At 45.7% G+C, this 18,095-nt stretch overlaps 1 protein-coding gene across 1 annotated transcript in view; it reads left to right on the plus strand.

The window, feature by feature from the left end:
• The window catches only part of TNRC6C (trinucleotide repeat containing adaptor 6C), a 253,617-nt gene that overhangs the window by 187,451 nt on the left and 48,071 nt on the right, over positions 1 to 18,095 (plus strand). The window contains 1 exon segment of the mRNA XM_030208143.1: positions 7,351 to 7,545. Coding sequence (XP_030064003.1) covers positions 7,351 to 7,545 — 195 coding nt within the window.

Consider the following 18,095-nt stretch of genomic DNA (forward strand, 5'->3'; position numbering starts at 1 on the left):
TAGAATGAGTAAAAGTGAAAATGATTTTTACTCTCTCAAAAAGTACAAAGACTAGGGGACACTCAGTGAAGTTACATGGAAATACTTTTAAAACGAATAGGAAGAAATATTTTTTTCATTCAACAAATAAGCTCTGGTACTTGTTGCCAGAGGGAGTGGTAACAGTGGTTAGCATATCTAGGTTTAAAAAAAAAAGGTTTGGACAAGTTCCTGGAGGAAATTCCATAGTCTGTTATTGAGATAGACAATGGAAGTCACTGCTTGCCCTGGTATTGGTAGCATGGAATATTGCTGCGATTTGGGTTTTTCTGCTAGGTACTTGTGACCTGGATTGGCCACTGTTAGAAACAGGATACTGGGCTAGATGGAGCATTGGTCTGACCCAGTATGGCTATTCTTATGTTATGAATGGGTTTGGAAAGAAGGAACATGGCAGAAACCAGAATGAAGTCTGAAGAGCAGCATTGTATAGAAAATAAACTTTGGAGAAACCAAAACCTGTATGTTAAGAAAAAATGAAATAGCTTTACAAGTTCAGAAAGAGCAATTTAACAGCAATCTTCTGATACCAGTATTGTGTGAGTAAAGTTTTAACTTCAGATCAAGCAAATTCAGTAGCTTACCATTAATTTTACAAATCCATGTTAACTTCTGCTTAAAGATAAGCACATATTTGTTGCTGATAATTCCATTGCAATGCTTTAACTCAGACTTTACTAGAGAAAGATCCAATTTTTTACAGCACAGTAAACAGGCATGGCCAAGTCCAGGTGTTTTCTACACTGTACCTTATTTTCTATTTGTTTAAGTGGAGAGGTGTGGTAGCTGTGTTAGTCCACTCTTAAAGGTTATCAATAGAAATCAAACAAAATAAAACATGGAAAAGAAAATAAGGTGGTGTGGGTAGGTGAGAGGAGGGTGATAAACAGAGAAATACAACTTTATGGTTTATAATGGGCTAGAAAACCCAGGTCTTTAAGTCCTGTCTGTTGGGTGTCAAAATATTCAATCATTCTGACTTCAAAGGTCTTAAGTTCCTGTATTGTTTTAAAGTTACCTTTCAGGATTCTTACTATGAAATCACTGGTACAGTGTTCCGGTCTTGTAAAGTACTCGCCCACAGGGGTGGGAACCTGACTGGCACCGGCTTTCTTCATGTGATGTCTATGTAGATTAAATCTTGTCTTAAGCATCTGGCTTGTTTCTCCAATATAGCATCCTTCGTTACATTTTTTACACTGAATTATATATACCACATTGGAAGATGAGCATGTGAAAGATTCTTTTATGTTGAATGTTTTTCCTTTGTGAATGACTGTGGGGTCCTGTGAAATGTTTTGGCATAGCTTGCAGCTGGATGTATTACAGGAAAATGTGCTCTTCTCTTCTTTTTCAGTCTGTGTTGGGAGTTTACTTCTAATTAGCTTGTGTTTTAAGTTGGGTGGCTGTCGGAAGGCCAGCACTGGTGGGGATGGGAATATCTGTCAGTAATTCATCCTCATGGAGTAGCGACTGTAGATCTCTTATGGTTTTCCTCAGTTTTTCCAGCTCTGGATTGTATGTCATTACAAGGGGGATTCTGTCTGTGGCTTTTTTTTTCTTTGTACTGTAGTAGATTTTCCCTGGGTGTTTTGAGGGAGGAGGCAATATTCTTGGAGATTATTTTGGGGTTGTAGCCTTTCTGTTTGAAGGATGCAGTCAGGCTTTCAAGGTGTCTGTCTCTATCCCCTGGGTCCGAGCAGATACGGTGGTATCTTGTGGCTTGGCTGTAAATAATGGATCTTTTTGTATGTGAAGGATGGAAGCTGGAGTTGTGGAGGTAGCTGCATCTGTCTGTGGGTTTCTTGTATATAGATGTTTGTATACAGCCATCACTGATTCAGACCGTGGTGTACAAAAAATTGACTTTTTTTCTGGGGAGTAGTCAATTTTGAATCTGATTGTAGGATGGTATGTATTGAAGGATTTGATTTGGACGGAAGGGGGAAGAAACTCTGAAACAATTTTACTGTTCCTTCAATACATACGACTGAGACCTAAATGCTGTGAGATAATGAAAGCCATGAAACTTAACCCACTACCCCCATTGCTTTGAGACCATGTCGGTTCTTATATTTATAAGCATTTCTTTTAAGAATAATATGCTAAAACATACAGAATAAGGAAATAGAAGAAAGTCATTTCAAAATAGAGGGGACATGAAAAGAGTTGTTTAAGATTTTGAATAGCAATGACTTAACAGATCTCTGCAGTTTATAAGGTGAAAAGCTGGATATGAAGGCATATAGATGAAATGTAGATATCTATATAGCTGTACTTTTGATTTAAATGCACTTCAGCTTTGCCAGCTGCTAGAAATCTGTCACCCTTATCTGCCTGAAATTTATATTCTCTGTTTGACGTTTTTAAAAAAATGGGATGTAAATGTGAATTTGTTTAGCAATTGAAGTTATAATGCGAGATGATCTGGTGCATCTAAATAATTGTTTCTTCCTTTGTAAGCATAAAGTAAGTTTTAGCAATTATATTTATTGGGATTTATTAACTGCCTGTATGAAGAGATTTAAGGTACAATGGATATAGCTTGGCAAGACTTACAATCTTGGTATCAGTATAACAATATTAGATGATGAAATACAATAGTTCAATCAGTGAGGTAAACGGAGGCAGGCAAATTAAGTCATAATAGGAGTAACGTGGTATAGTGTCAGAATGTATATATTAAAACAGTACAGAAATATAACAGAAATGATAAACATCAACAGGGTATAAAGGATACATTATAATAGGTATGGTACTTGCAATGTTAGCACAATACAGATTGACACCCCTTAATGGACAATGTATTAAAACATTCATATAATGTAGATGTGGAGGGACATTTTCTATATGATGTCCAAAAATCAAGGGGTGAACATCACCATTTTCAAACCTGAAAAAGTCTGTGGTTTTGTTTCAGAAATGGCCATTTCCTAGTGTTTTGTTATCAGTGTGTTTTGTTTTTTTTTTAATTACATTTATACCCCGCGCTTTCCCACTCATGACAGGCTCAATGCGGCTTACATGGGGCAATGGAGGGTTAAGTGACTTGCCCAGAGTCACAAAGAGCTGCCTGTGCCTGAGGTGGGAATTGAACTCAGTTCCCCAGGACCAAAGTCCACCACCCTAACCACTAGGCCACTCCTCCACTTTTCTTTTGTGACCATTTTTGGGGAAAAAATGTGTAAGGAAAAACACACAAAAATAAGCTATTGGGACGTCTGGAGGACAGCATTCTTAGTAGACTGGCACCACAGACATCCCAGTAGAGCAGTGGGGCACTCTAGAGGGTGTTGCAGTAAACTTCACATAAAAGGTCCCAGGTACACATCTCATCATTACCCCCTTATATTGTACAGTGAGCCATCAAGAGCCCACCAAAAACCTACTGTACACCACTATAATAACCCTTTTGTCTGCAGGTGTCACTTATATGTGGGTACAGAAGGGTTTTGGAGGGCTCACACTTTCCACCACAAGGGTTCTGTTCTGTACAGTGCATTGCACTGACCACTAGGCTACTCCAGGGACCTGTTTGCTGCTCTAATAGAACTGGCTGTAACATCTTAAGCTGTCATAGAGGCTGGTATGTACAGTTTCTTTCACATCTTTGGGGGGTGGGAGAAGGTCAGTGACTACTGTGGGGGTGTGGGAAGTAGGGAGGAGTTCACGCCTTAATCTCTCCAGTGTTCAGCTGGTCAATTTGGGCATCTTTTTATGACTTAGTTCATATTGAAACAAGTCCAGACCAAAGCATCCAACTTTTAGCCCTGGACATTTTTGCTTTGTTCCATTATGGCAGATAAACATCCAAGTTGTGGGAACGCCCAAAACCCCGCCCTGGACATGCCACCTTGTGATTTGGACACACTGCAGACGAACTGCATAGAAAAAGTCATAATGTGTTTTGAAAATAGCGATTTGGACAGTTTTCTGTTTCAAAAATGAGCCCCATAATAAACAGTGTCTGCACAATGCAAATGACACACCTTAATAAGCACATATGGCAGCATTCAAATAAAGATATGATGCTTATAGGGGGTAAGGGCAGTTGAGACAGAGGCATATAGGTATGATTGGTAGAACAGAGTTGTAGCTAACTTGAAGGCAATTATATGTACAGTTGTATAAGGTATGTGGAAGCGGCACGTGGCAAACTAGTCCAGATGCTGATTGAGTATATAGTCCCCACATATATATTAAAGGTTTTGGAAAAGAACCAGGCCTTCTCAGCTGCATTCTGAAGAGGAGGTAGTCTTGAGTTAGGTGATTGTCATGAATGTAGTCATTTTCAATTTTTTATAGCCCTGTAAACTAGTGGCAAACTGTCCAAGACAGTAATAATGGGCAGTTGAATTGTTTACTCTGATGGCAGCTGTTTCATCCATCTTTCCCTACCTTTACTAAGCAAAGGAAGGATACAGGTGGTTATATACTGATTCTCATCCACAGCTACTGGATCAAGAACAAAGCTCTCTTTATTTTTCATTCTTTTATCATATTGTGAAATTCTGAAGTACAGTCGTTTTAGGTTTTAGTACTGTAGGAAAGTAACTGTGTTAAAGAATAGCAGAGGATATGTGAGAAATGCCTTGGTATCTTTGAACAAGGCTGGACCATAACATGCTTGAGTAAAGAGGTAATTTTTTGGCCTGTCCAGTGAGGCATCAAGATTGAAAGGCTCCCCCTTCCTCTCCCCCGCCCAAAAAAACTCATCTTGACTAAGAAAGCAGAGTACATGGACAAGCTTAGAAGATGATTTCATGAGCATGCAGTTGTGGAATGCATTACCTACAGCCCTAAAAGCTATTGACGAATTAACTAACTTCCGCAAATCATTGAAGACACATCTCTTCAATAAGGCCTACAAAGAGAACCCATAACCTTACAAAACTACCTCACTAATCCACCCAGTTATTAAAGTCCACCTTCTATCCTGCCTAACACTTTCCTTCTCTCTTCCCTCACTTAATCTTTGTACAATACTAATTGTATCTGATAACATGGAATGATTATGTCATAACCAAACTGTAAGCCACATTGAGCCTGCAAATAGGTGGGAAAATGTGGGATACAAATGCAATAAATAAAACTGTAGTTGCCCAGTTTTCTTCCTTTTCTAGTACTGTCATATCAATCTCTGACCTTCTCTGCTTTGGTATGTACAGTGGGGGAAATAAGTATTTGATCCCTTGCTGATTTTGTAAGTTTGCCCACTGACAAAGACATGAGCAGCCCATAATTGAAGGGTAGGTTATTGGTAACAGTGAGAGATAGCACATCACAAATTAAATCCGGAAAATCACATTGTGGAAAGTATATGAATTTATTTGCATTCTGCAGAGGGAAATAAGTATTTGATCCCCCACCAACCAGTAAGAGATCTGGCCCCTACAGACCAGGTAGATGCTCCAAATCAACTCGTTACCTGCATGACAGACAGCTGTCGGCAATGGTCACCTGTATGAAAGACACCTGTCCACAGACTCAGTGAATCAGTCAGACTCTAACCTCTACAAAATGGCCAAGAGCAAGGAGCTGTCTAAGGATGTCAGGGACAAGATCATACACCTGCACAAGGCTGGAATGGGCTACAAAACCATCAGTAAGACGCTGGGCGAGAAGGAGACAACTGTTGGTGCCATAGTAAGAAAATGGAAGAAGTACAAAATGACTGTCAATCGACAAAGATCTGGGGCTCCACGCAAAATCTCACCTCGTGGGGTATCCTTGATCATGAGGAAGGTTAGAAATCAGCCTACAACTACAAGGGGGGAACTTGTCAATGATCTCAAGGCAGCTGGGACCACTGTCACCACGAAAACCATTGGTAACACATTACGACATAACGGATTGCAATCCTGCAGTGCCCGCAAGGTCCCCCTGCTCCGGAAGGCACATGTGACGGCCCGTCTGAAGTTTGCCAGTGAACACCTGGATGATGCCGAGAGTGATTGGGAGAAGGTGCTGTGGTCAGATGAGACAAAAATTGAGCTCTTTGGCATGAACTCAACTCGCCGTGTTTGGAGGAAGAGAAATGCTGCCTATGACCCAAAGAACACCGTCCCCACTGTCAAGCATGGAGGTGGAAATGTTATGTTTTGGGGGTGTTTCTCTGCTAAGGGCACAGGACTACTTCACCGCATCAATGGGAGAATGGATGGGGCCATGTACCGTACAATTCTGAGTGACAACCTCCTTCCCTCCGCCAGGGCCTTAAAAATGGGTCGTGGCTGGGTCTTCCAGCACGACAATGACCCAAAACATACAGCCAAGGCAACACAGGAGTGGCTCAGGAAGAAGCACATTAGGGTCATGGAGTGGCCTAGCCAGTCACCAGACCTTAATCCCATTGAAAACTTATGGAGGGAGCTGAAGCTGCGAGTTGCCAAGCGACAGCCCAGAACTCTTAATGATTTAGAGATGATCTGCAAAGAGGAGTGGACCAAAATTCCTCCTGACATGTGTGCAAACCTCATCATCAACTACAGAAGACGTCTGACCGCTGTGCTTGCCAACAAGGGTTTTGCCACCAAGTATTAGGTCTTGTTTGCCAGAGGGATTAAATACTTATTTCCCTCTGCAGAATGCAAATAAATTCATATACTTTCCACAATGTGATTTTCCGGATTTAATTTGTGATGTGCTATCTCTCACTGTTACCAATAACCTACCCTTCAATTATGGGCTGCTCATGTCTTTGTCAGTGGGCAAACTTACAAAATCAGCAAGGGATCAAATACTTATTTCCCCCACTGTATATTTTGTAGTGTCAATGTGTCTAATACTGTGTAAGATAATTAACTTGAGCAACTAAAACGTGAATACAGAGAACAGTTTGTCATTTACCTAGGCAAATTGGTGTATATAAAAATTGTCCACCTCAGAATGAAAGTTAGCATGGAATATGCACCACGTTATTTTTTTAAATACAGGAAAGAAATGTGTTGAACTTGGGAAGTACATGCATGGAACAGACTGTTCAAATTATCATTGACGCTTCCTCCCGCACAAGAAGTGAAAAAGTCCTGGGAAGGGGAATGATTTTTGTGGCTCTATCCTTGCATAAGCAAATTCTTTCAAATAAAAACGGCACACAAGATTGTATTATTCAAAAAATGCTTTACAAAATTACCCCCAAAATGGGGAAAAAATTCCTGTGGTACATTTTAGCTTTATAGCTTGAGAAGTACCAGGCTGTGGGGCTATTTTTTTTTTTGGGGGGGGGGGGGAGGGGGGGTTGTTAGTTTTAGTAGAGTTATTTTCTCTAACATGCATGTTTGTATTTTGTTCATTTTTTTATTATTATAGGTAAATTGTCAGACATCAAATCTACATGGTCCTCCAGCCCAATCTCTCACACTCAAGCCTCATTGTCTCACGAACTGTGGAAGGTACCTAGAAACACTACTGCTCCAACAAGACCGCCTCCAGGCTTAACTAATACCAAGCCATCATCTACCTGGGGTGCCAGTCCTCTTGGCTGGACCAGCTCTTACTCTTCCGGTACAGTATCCTAGTTGTGTTTTATCATTTACAGTGTTTTCTGTTATATGTACACACTATAGACTGGATATTCAAAAGCACTTATCCATAATCTGCCATTATATGGTAAAATGCCGTATCTACCATTCTCCGAGGCAAGCAGGCTGCTTGTTCTCATGATTGGGTTGTCGTCTGTGACGGCCCAGGAGATCAGCAGATCTTTAAGCAAACAAAAGCTTTGTAGAATGCACTGGCGCGCGGGCAGAGCGAACCGCGCATGAGTGAACAGCTTCCCGTCCTCAGCGTGAGCGTACCCTCGTCAAGTCTTTTTCATCCGTGATTTCAGTGACACTGTATTCCACTGTGCTCATTTTTGGCCCATGAGACTTCATCTAGTGTTAACCGCTTCCCTTTTTTCTTCGTTTTTGTGTTTTCATAAATATTAAATAAAAATAAAAAACATTTAGTTTTCTCTTATTTTCTTAGTTTTTTTCCACTAAGTTTAAGTTTCCTTCTTTTTTCGTCTCAGCCGGGTTTTGCTTTCTTTTTTTGTGCCTTTTTAATTGGCACAATCGAGTCCTTTAATTTCACAGCTGCCGTTTTTCCGTCCATGTCATTGAGGACATCCAGCGGCTTCAAGCGTTGTACTCGGTACAACTGAACCATCTTGGGTACCGACCCCCACGCATGGTGTCTCCAGTTCCTTGGGCCCGATCTTTTGCCAGCTGCTTGTAAGCTGTGCTCTTTAATGAAAAAAATGGACCCAAGTGTCTCGGGAGGCTCAACGTGAAAAACATTTTGTGGATCGGTCCGGTCCTTCGACGTCGGCATCAGTACTGAGGTCGTCGACGTCAGCATCGTCTTCGAGAGCGTAGGTAATGGCTGCCGAACGACCTTATCGCGCTGGGAGCAGCGAGGCATCGAGTGGGTCTCCATCTGTCTCAAGGCCTACTGCTATGCAGGTCCCCCCGGGATTGACCTTCATCGGACCCAGCCCCGAGGAGGCGTGAGGATTCCACGTCCTCCTCTTTGGTACCGAGGGGTCTCGATGACGGGCGTCGAGCGAAGGCTAAGAAGCACTGTCATCGATCTCCTTCCATGTGCGGTACTGAGAGCTCCGGGGAGCCGAGGGATTCGGCACCCGAGAAGCGTCGGCGCCGAGAGGACCACTCACCCTCTATACAGGAGGTACTGATGCGTTGGTCTTCTGGCAGCCTGGTACTGGCTCTCGAGCCCCCTCAGATTTCGCCACTGACTCCTGCGCCGGCCCCTCAGCCTTTTCCGATGGAAGCTCTCGACGAGCGCATCAGGGCCCTTCTTCCAGAGCTTCTGGAAGGATTGCTGCACCAGTGTACTTCAGTGCCAGGGGTGCTTGCGCCTTCTGCACCGACTGTTAAAGCGGCATCTGGTCCTTCGCCTGTGGTGAGGTCATCGGTGTCGCAGCATCGACGTCGGCTGCCACCCGGGTCGACTCTCCTTCGACGTCAGCGGAGGAAACTTCGCCACAGTCCAGGCAAAGGTTGACTTCTCAACATCCCCCCTCGAGGCTGCCGTTCCTCGACGTCGAGGCAGGCTCGGGTTTGGGCTGCTCTTAGGAAGCTTTTGTCTGATACTGATGATGAGCGCTCGTGGGAGGAAGAGGAAGATCCCAGATACTTTTCTGAAGAAGAGTCATATGGCGTCCCCTCTGATCCTACTCCGCCAGTTGAAAGAAGGATGTCTCCGCCTGAGAGTCTTTCTTTTTCCTCCGTTTGGGAAATGTCTAAGGATATTCCCTTTCCTATGGAGGTTATGAATGAGCCCAGGGCCGAGATGCTCGAGGTTTTGGATTATCCTTCTCCACGTGCAAGGGAGCCGTTGCAACCTTTGTAGAACACACTCAGGGAAGTTCTTATGCGAAATTGGTTGTTCCCTCTCTCTAATCCAGTGGTCCCCAGAAAAGCTGAGTCACAGTACAGAGTCCATGGAGAGCCGGTAATGGTGAAGTCTCAACTGCCTCACGATTCCATGGTGGTGGATTCTGCTCTCAGAAGAGCCAAGAGTACTAGGGACTATGCCTCGGCGCCCCCAGGCAGAGAGTCTAGGACCTTGGATTCTTTTGGGAGAAAGACGTATCAGGCCGCTATGCTCGCAGCCAAGATTCAAACATACCAGCTCTACACGAGCATCCACTTGCGGAACTCGGTGAGGCAACTGTCCAGTTTGGTCGAAGCACTTCCTCCGGAGGTCGCTGAACCTTTTCACCAGGTGGTCAGGCAGCAGAAGGCGTGTCGTAAATTTCTGGCCAGGGGTACTTACGACACTTTTGATGTGGCATCCCGAGTAGCTGCTCAAGGTATAGTGATGCGCAGACGCTCACTGCTGCGCGTCTCTGACCTGGATCATGAAACCCAGCAGCGAATGGCGGATGTTCCTTGCCGGGGGGGGGGGGGATAACCTTTTTGGTGAAAAAGTAGAGGATATGGTCGATCAGATGAAGAAGCACCATAATGCTATGGATTCTGTCTCCCGCCGGGCGTCTTCTTCTACCACCTTCTCATCTAGGAGGTTTTTTGTAGGGAAGAGGAGTGCTCCCTATTCCTACAATAGATGTAGGTACACTCCTGCTTCTCGGCAGCCTGTCAAGGCTCAGTTTCAGCGTGCTCGTTCCCATCAACGGCGTGCGCCTAAGACCCCTGCAGCTCCCCAGCAAAAGCAAGGGACGGGCTTTTGACTGGCTCCAGTGCAGCATAGCCTCAGAAAAAGTGTCCGTGCCGGACGACTTGCCGGTCGGAGGGAGGTTGATATTTTTTCACCAAAGGTGGCCTCTCATAACCTCCGACTGGTGGGTTCTTCAAATAGTCCAGTTAGGATACACCCTCAATCTGATTTCCAAACCTCCAAATTACCCACCGGGAGCTCATTCTTTCAGCTCCCAGCACAGGCAGGTACTTGCAGAGGAACTCTCCACCCTTCTAAAGGCCAATGCGGTCAAACCTGTTCCACCAGGGGAAGAAGGGTTGGAATTCTATTCCAGGTACTTCCTTGTGCAAAAGAAAACGGGGGATGCGTTCCATGCTAGACCTAAGGGCCCTGAAGAATTTCATAGTCTGAGAAAAGTTCAGGATGGTTTCCCTCGGCACCCTTCTTCCCATGGTTCAGGAAAACGATTTGCTATGCTCTCTGGACTTAAAGGACGCCTATACTCGCATCTCGATACTCCCAGCTCACAGGAAGTATCTTCGATTTCGGTTGGGAACTCTGCACTTTCAGTACTGTGTACTGCCCTTTGGTCTCGCGTCTGCACCCAGGGTTTTCACAAAGTGCCTGGCAGTTGTCGCAGTGTCACTATGCAGACTGGGAGTGCATGTGTTCCATTATCTCGATGATTGGCTGGTAAAGAGCACCTTGGAGGCAGGCGCTCTACAGTCCATGCGGATGACTATTCGGGTGCTAGAACTTCTGGGTTTTGTGATCAATTATCCCAAGTCCCATCTTGTCCCAGTTCAGAAATTGGAGTTCATTGGAGCTCTGTTGGACACACGGACACACGGAGCTTATCTTCCCCAGGCAAGGGCAGACAATCTCCTAGCACTAGTGTCCATGGCTTGAGCGTCTCAACAGATCACAGCTCGGCAGATGTTGAGACTCTTAGGACACATGGTTTCCACAGTTCATGTAACTCCCATGGCACGCCTACATATGAGATCAGCTCAATGGACTCTAGCTTCCCAGTCGTGCCAGGCCACAGGGGATCTAGAGGATGTGATCCATTCTCCACTGGCTTTTGCAGTTCCCATCAGTGGTGGACCATTCGATCCAATTTGACCTTGGGACAACCATTCCAAATTCCTCAGCCACAAAAAGTGCTGACGACTGATGCATCCCTCCTGGGGTGGGGAGCTCATGTAGATGGACTTCACACTCAAGGAGCTTGGTCCTTTCAAGAAAAGGGTCTTCAGATCAACCTCATTGAATTACGAGTGATCTGGAATGCTCTAAAGGCTTCCGGCTGTTCAACTACATCATATTGATTCAGACAGACAATCAGGTTGCTATGTATTACACCAACAAGCAGGGGGGCACCGGATCTCGCCCTCTGTGTCAGGAAGCTGTTCGGATGTGGCTTTGGGCATGCCGTCATGGCATGTTTCTTTAAGCCACGTAGATACAGGCGTAAACAGTCTGGCCGACAGGTTGAGCAGGGTCATGCAACCTCACGAGTGGTCGCTCAACATGGGCATCATCCTCAAGATCTTCTGAGCGTGGGGCACCCCCTCGGTGGATCTTTTTGCCACTCAGATCAATCACAACGTCCCTCAATTCTGTTCCAGACTTCAGGCCCACGACAGACTAGTGTCAGATGCTTTTCTCCTGCATTGGGGGGACAGGCCTTCTGTATGCATTTCCTCCCATACCTCTAGTAGGGAAGACTTTGCTGAAACTCAAGGAAGACCGTGGAACAATGATTCTGGTTGCTCCCTTCTGGCCTCGTCAGATCTGGTTTCCTCTTCTTCTGGAGTTGTTCTCCGAAGAACCGTGGAGATTGGAGTGTTTTCTGACCCTCATCACCCGAACGAGGGGTCGCTTCTACATCCCAACCTCCAGTCTCTGGCTCTCACAGCCTGGATGTTGAGAGCTTAGAATTTGCTTCCTTGGGTCTTTCAGAGGGTGTCTCCCGAGTCTTGCTTGCTTCCAGGAAAGATTCCACAAAAAAGTGTTATTCTTTCAAATGGAGGACATTTGCCGTCTGGTGTGACAGCAAGGCCCTAGATCCTTTTGCTTGTCCTACACAGACCCTGCTTAAATACCTTCTACAATTATCAGAGTCTGGTCTCAAGACCAACTCCGTAAGAGTTCACCTTAGTGCAATTAGTATTTATGATCAACGTGTAGAAGGTAAGCTTATCTCTGGACAGCCTTTAGTTCGCTTCATGAGAGGGTTGCTTTTGTCAAAGCCCCCTGTTAAACCTCCACCAGTGTCATGGGAGCTCAACGTCGTTCTCACCTAGCTGATGAAAGCTCCTTTTGAGCCATTGAATTCCTGCCATCTGAACTACTTGACCTGGAAGGTCATTTTCTTGGTGGCTGTTACTTCAGCTCGTAGAATCAGTGAGCTCCAAGTCCTGGTAGTGCATGCACCTTATATCAAGTTTCATCATAACAGAGTAGTTCTCCGCGCTCACCCTAAGTCCTTGCCGAAGGTGGTGTCTGAGTTCCATCTTAACCAGTCAATTGTCTTGCCAACATTTTTTCCCCATCCTCATACCCGCCCTGGTGAAGGCAAGTTGCACACTTTGGACTGTAAGAGAGCATTGGTCTTTTACGTGGAGCGGACAAAGCCCTACAGACAGTTTGCCCAATTGTTTGTTTCTTTCGATCCCAACAGGAGGGGAGTCGCCATTGGAAAACGCACAATCTCTAATTGGTTAGCAGATTGCATTTCCTTCACTTATGCCCAAGCTGGGTTGACTCTAGAGGGCCATGTCACAGCTCACAATGTCAGAGCCATGGCTGCGTCAGTGGCTTACTTGAAGTCAGCCTCTATTGAAGAGATTTGCAAGGCTGCAACGTGGTCATCACATTCACATCTCCACACATTCCACATCTCACTACTGCCTTCAGCAGGATACCTGATAGGACAGTCGGTTTGGGCAGTCGGTGCTGCAGAATCTGTTTGGGGTTTAGAATCCAACTCCACCCTCCTAGGCCCATTTCTGTTCTGTTCCAGGCTACACTCTGTTATGTTTCTTTTCAGGTCAGTCTCTGTTATGTCCTCGCCGTTGCGAGGCCCAATTGACCAATATTCATTGTTTTGAGTGAGCCTGGGGGCTAGGGATACCCCAATCGTGAGAACAAGCAGCCTGCTTGTCCTCGGGGAAAAAGTGCAGATACATACCTGTAGCAGGTATTCTCCGAGGACAGCAGGCTGATTGTTCTCACAAACCCGCCCTCCTCCCCTTTGGAGTTTTCTAGTTCTTTGTTTTGCTTTTTATTAAACTGAGGAGGGCATGCTCGCGCCGCGGGCGGGAAGCCATTCGCGCATGCGCAGTTCGCTCTGCCCACGCACCGGTGTGTTCTACAAAGTTTTTGTTTGCTTAAAGATTTGCCGATCTCCTGGGCCGTCGCGGACGACAACCCAATTGTGAGAACAATCAGCTACTATCCTCGGAGAATACCTGCTACAGGTATGTATCTTCACTGTATTCAGTGGTACTATCTGGATAGTGTTGCTAAATATTCTTAGACTATCTCTGCATTATCCAGCTAGTGCCAGGGTGGAGGCTTGGGCATTTTGCCTAACGCTAGGAATGACCAACAATATTCAGCCTGTTTGTACATAGCTATATGAATGCATTTAGACCAGCAAAAAAGGCTGCCTTGAACCTCGTAGCTGTACAGATCGCAGCTGAATATCGCCACTGTTCACATGTATTCTGTGCCACTCCCTTTCTGGATAGCAATATTGAATATATAGAATAGATTTAAACACTGTGGCTGGATTAAAAAAAAACATGCTGACTGCACATTTGATTATTGACATATGTAAGTTGTTTTAGTGCGGCTTCATATTTTGCATCTGTAGACAAAAGCTAGATTTTAAGAGAATTTTTATGGAAATATTGTTTGATGCAAGGGATTGTTTATTCTTTGTCTTATATGATCTGCCTTAAGTCTTAATGCAAGCCATAGGTGGTATATCAAGTTGAATAAGTAAAGTGTGGTATTTGGTGCCCTTTGATGTCTGAAAAGAGTAGGGTCAGTATTGCAGGATAGTTGTATAGATAGCTAAGTATTTTCAATACCCTGTTATTAGCATCAGCTGTAGTAATTTAGATAAAATCTTAATGAGATACATACTCATCTTTTCACATTATTCTTCATTTCATTTATTGTAAGTTATATTCTGCTCTTATCCAGAGTGGAGCTCAAACATGCATAATAATAAAAACACATACTAGACAATACTAAAGCAGACGGTAGCCAACTATAAATACCATATGGACCAACAAAACAACAACCTCATATTTCTCTTTCAATCAAACCAAAAAAATCTTAAGGATCTTAGTCGCTACAATCTAGTTCAGTCCAGACATGCAGGTTTATACTCTACTGTCGGCAAATGGAGACTGAGAACTGAAGATATTGAGAAAGCTCAGGGAACTTCTTGTGGGTCCTCTCAAAGATTTGTTTAATAAATCTTTGGAGATGGGGCAAGTTCTGTGGGATTACAGAAGAGCATATATGGTCTCTCTTGACAAAAATGATGACTAAGAAGAAATTGGAAACTGCATGATGGAAAGCCTCGCTTTGGTGGTTGGAAAAATTAATGGAGTTTCTGCTGAAGGAAAGAATAGTGAACTATCTGGTATTCAATGGGTTGTGAGATCCATGGCAACATGATTTTTTACCAAGGAAAATTTGTACCAAATCTGATTTCCTTGACTGGGTGACCAGAGAATTGAATTGAGGATATGAGCTAGACGTAGTCTACTGGGATTTCAGCAAAGCGTTTGACATGGTTTATCATAGGAGGCTCATCAATAAACTTAGCAGACTGAAGTTAGGACCCAAAGTGGTGAACTAGATTAGAAATCGGTTGACACAGGGTGATGGTAAATGGAATGTCCTCAGAGGAAAGAAAGGTGAGTAGTGGATCAGTATTCAGACTGATTCTTCTGAAGGTTTAGAGGAGAAAGTGTGTCTCTTTGCACATAACACTAAGATTTGCATCAGAGTGGGCACCTTGGAGGGAATAGAAAACATGAGATCTATTAACGTTAGAAGACAGGTCTAATGTTTAGCACAGTGGTTCCCAGCCAGTTAGGTTTTCAGGATATGCACAATAAATATTCATGAGACATTTGCATGCAGCAGAGGTACCAGGTTTTTAGCTGGCTTGGGTGCCTCCAGGATCAGGTTTGGAAATCACTGGTTTAGCAGCTAATTTTAAGAAGTGCAGAGTGATGTATTGGGGAGTAAAAATCCAAAGGATCTGTATGTGCTAAGGGTGAAGCTGGTATGCACGAACCAGGCAAAGTACCTAGGGGTAATAGTGTTTGAGGATATTGTGGCTATGAAACGCGACAAGGCAGTGGCTATAGCCAAAAGGATACTGGGCTACATAGAAGACATCAATTCAAAACACAAAAATGTGGAGACACTACCTGTACTCAATAAACATAGCACTGCACCATAACAGTGAGCCAAGTACACGGAAATGGTGTGAATTTATGGTATTAAAACAAACAAGGAAAAAGACTGGGAACCCCTGTGTCTTTGGGGTTACAGTACTTGTAGTGTGCTATTTTTTCCCCACACAAAAACAGTCAGCCTCTTAACCTAGTTTCATCCTGTAAATATCTTAGCATTATTCTAGAACAAGAATTATCCTTTAAAGAGCAAATTGCATCTTTGATCAAGGTTGCCTTTTTCCATCTTAGTTAGTTTTGTATTATCCAACCACTTCTAGACAAACTCAGGAAACCTTATATGTTTTTGTCATCTCCAGATTAGATTACTGTATATTCTCCGAGGACAAGCAGGCTGCTTGTTCTCACTGATGGGTGACGTCCACGGCAGCCCCTCCAATCGGAATCTTCACTAGCAAAATCCTTTGCTAGCCCTCGCGCGCCGATGCGCACCGCGCATGCGCGGCCGTCTTCCCACCCGAAACCGGCTCGTGCCGGCCAGTCTTCTTTTGTCCGCGCTCAGTACGGTTGTGTTTACGCCGTTCGCGCCCCGAAAGTCGACCTCGCGAGTCTTTTTTGGACTTCGCTAAAAAAAAAAAAAAAAAATCCTTTCGGAAGGAGACCTTTTCGGTCTGTTCCCCTTCCTATATTTCTAGTTTTTGCCACGTGAAGTTTTCTTTCGTCATCGGGGTAGGCCCCTTTGAGGCCTCGGTTCGAAGTTTTTTCTTCCCTTTTTTGTGGTGCCATCTTCGCCATTACGAGTTTTGATCTCGCCGGCGCGATTTTTCCGCCCATGACATCGAAGTCTCCCAGCGGCTTCAAGAAGTGCACCCAGTGCGCCCGGGTAATCTCGCTCACTGATAGACACGCGTCGTGTCTTCAGTGTCTGGGGGCTGGGCACCGCCCGCAGGCCTGTAGTCTGTGCTCTCTTTTACAAAAGCGGACTCAGGTAGCGAGATTGGCCCAGTGGAACGTTTTGTTCTCGGGCTCTTCGTCGGCGTCGGCACCAGGAGTATCGAGTGCATCGACGTCGCCAGCGTCCAGACCTTCATCCTCGGCCGCGATTGCATCGAGTGTATCGAGGCATCGACCCTCTGCATCGGGGCTGAGACATCTGAAGTCGGCGTCGGTGGTACCGGGACCTCCACGTCTGCTGATGTCGTCGGATGGTGGTGCTTCGTCTGGAGTGCAGGTGAGGGCTGTCCATTCCCCTGCTGGTGGCGGTGAGCCTTCGGGTGGGTCTCCCCCTACCCTGAGGGCTCCTGCGGTGCAGCCCCCCCGAGACCGACCTTCTTCGGCCTCGGCCCCGAGGAAGCGACGGCTGGATTCTACGTCCTCCTCGTCGGTGCCGGGAAGCTCCGGTGACATGCTTCGTCCCAAGAAGTCGAAGAAGCATCGACACCGGTCCCCTTCCCGTGTCGGCACCGAGAGCTCTGGGTCGCCGAGGGAGTCAGCACCCAGCAGGCATCGGCACCAAGAGGACTGCTCACCCTCTGTTCAAGAGGTGTCGATGCGCTCCACTATGGACAGCCCGGAACAGACTCTGACATCGACACCTGCATCGGCTTCCATGTCTTTCTCCACAGCCGCTCTGCACGAGAGTCTCCGGGCCGTTCTCCCAGAGATCCTGGGAGAGCTGTTGCGCCCTTCCCCTCCGGTACCGGGGGTGCTTGCGCCACCTGTACCGTCGGGTGAGGCGCTGGCTGGCCCCTTGCCCGGGGTGAGGTCTGTACCGACTGCGGTAGCCTCCCAGGAAGGCTCCCCGACGACGTCAGTGGAGAGAGCTTCGCCGGTGCGGGCGAGGGAGTCTACCTCTCGACGCTCCCACCGTGGCCGTGGTTCCACGGAGTCGAGCCGGGCACGGCTTCAGACACAGGTTCGTGAACTTGTGTCTGATACCGATGGTGAGGCCTCGTGGGAGGAGGAGGAGGACATCAGATATTTCTCTGACGAGGAGTCTGATGGCCTTCCTTCTGATCCCACTCCCTCTCCTGAAAGGCAGCTTTCTCCTCCCGAGAGTCTGTCTTTCGCTTCCTTTGTCCGGGAGATGTCTACGGGCATTCCCTTCCCAGTGGTTGTGGAGGACGAGCCCAGGGCTGAAATGTTTGAGCTCCTGGACTATCCTTCTCCACGTAAGGAAGCGTCCACAGTACCCATGCATCATGTCCTCAAAAAGACATTGCTGGCGAACTGGACCAAGCCATTAAGTAATCCCCACATTCCCAAGAAGATCGAATCCCAGTACCGGATCCATGGGGACCCAGAGCTCAGTTGCCTCACGACTCAGGAGTTGTGGATTTGTCCCTAAAGAAGGCTAAGAGTTCTAGGGAGCATGCTTCGGCGCCCCCGGGCAAGAACTCTAGAACCTTAGACTCCTTTGGGAGGAAGGCCCACCATTTC

The sequence above is a fragment of the Microcaecilia unicolor genome, chromosome 6 (genome assembly GCF_901765095.1).
Source record: "Microcaecilia unicolor chromosome 6, aMicUni1.1, whole genome shotgun sequence".
NCBI lineage: Eukaryota > Metazoa > Chordata > Amphibia > Gymnophiona > Siphonopidae > Microcaecilia > Microcaecilia unicolor.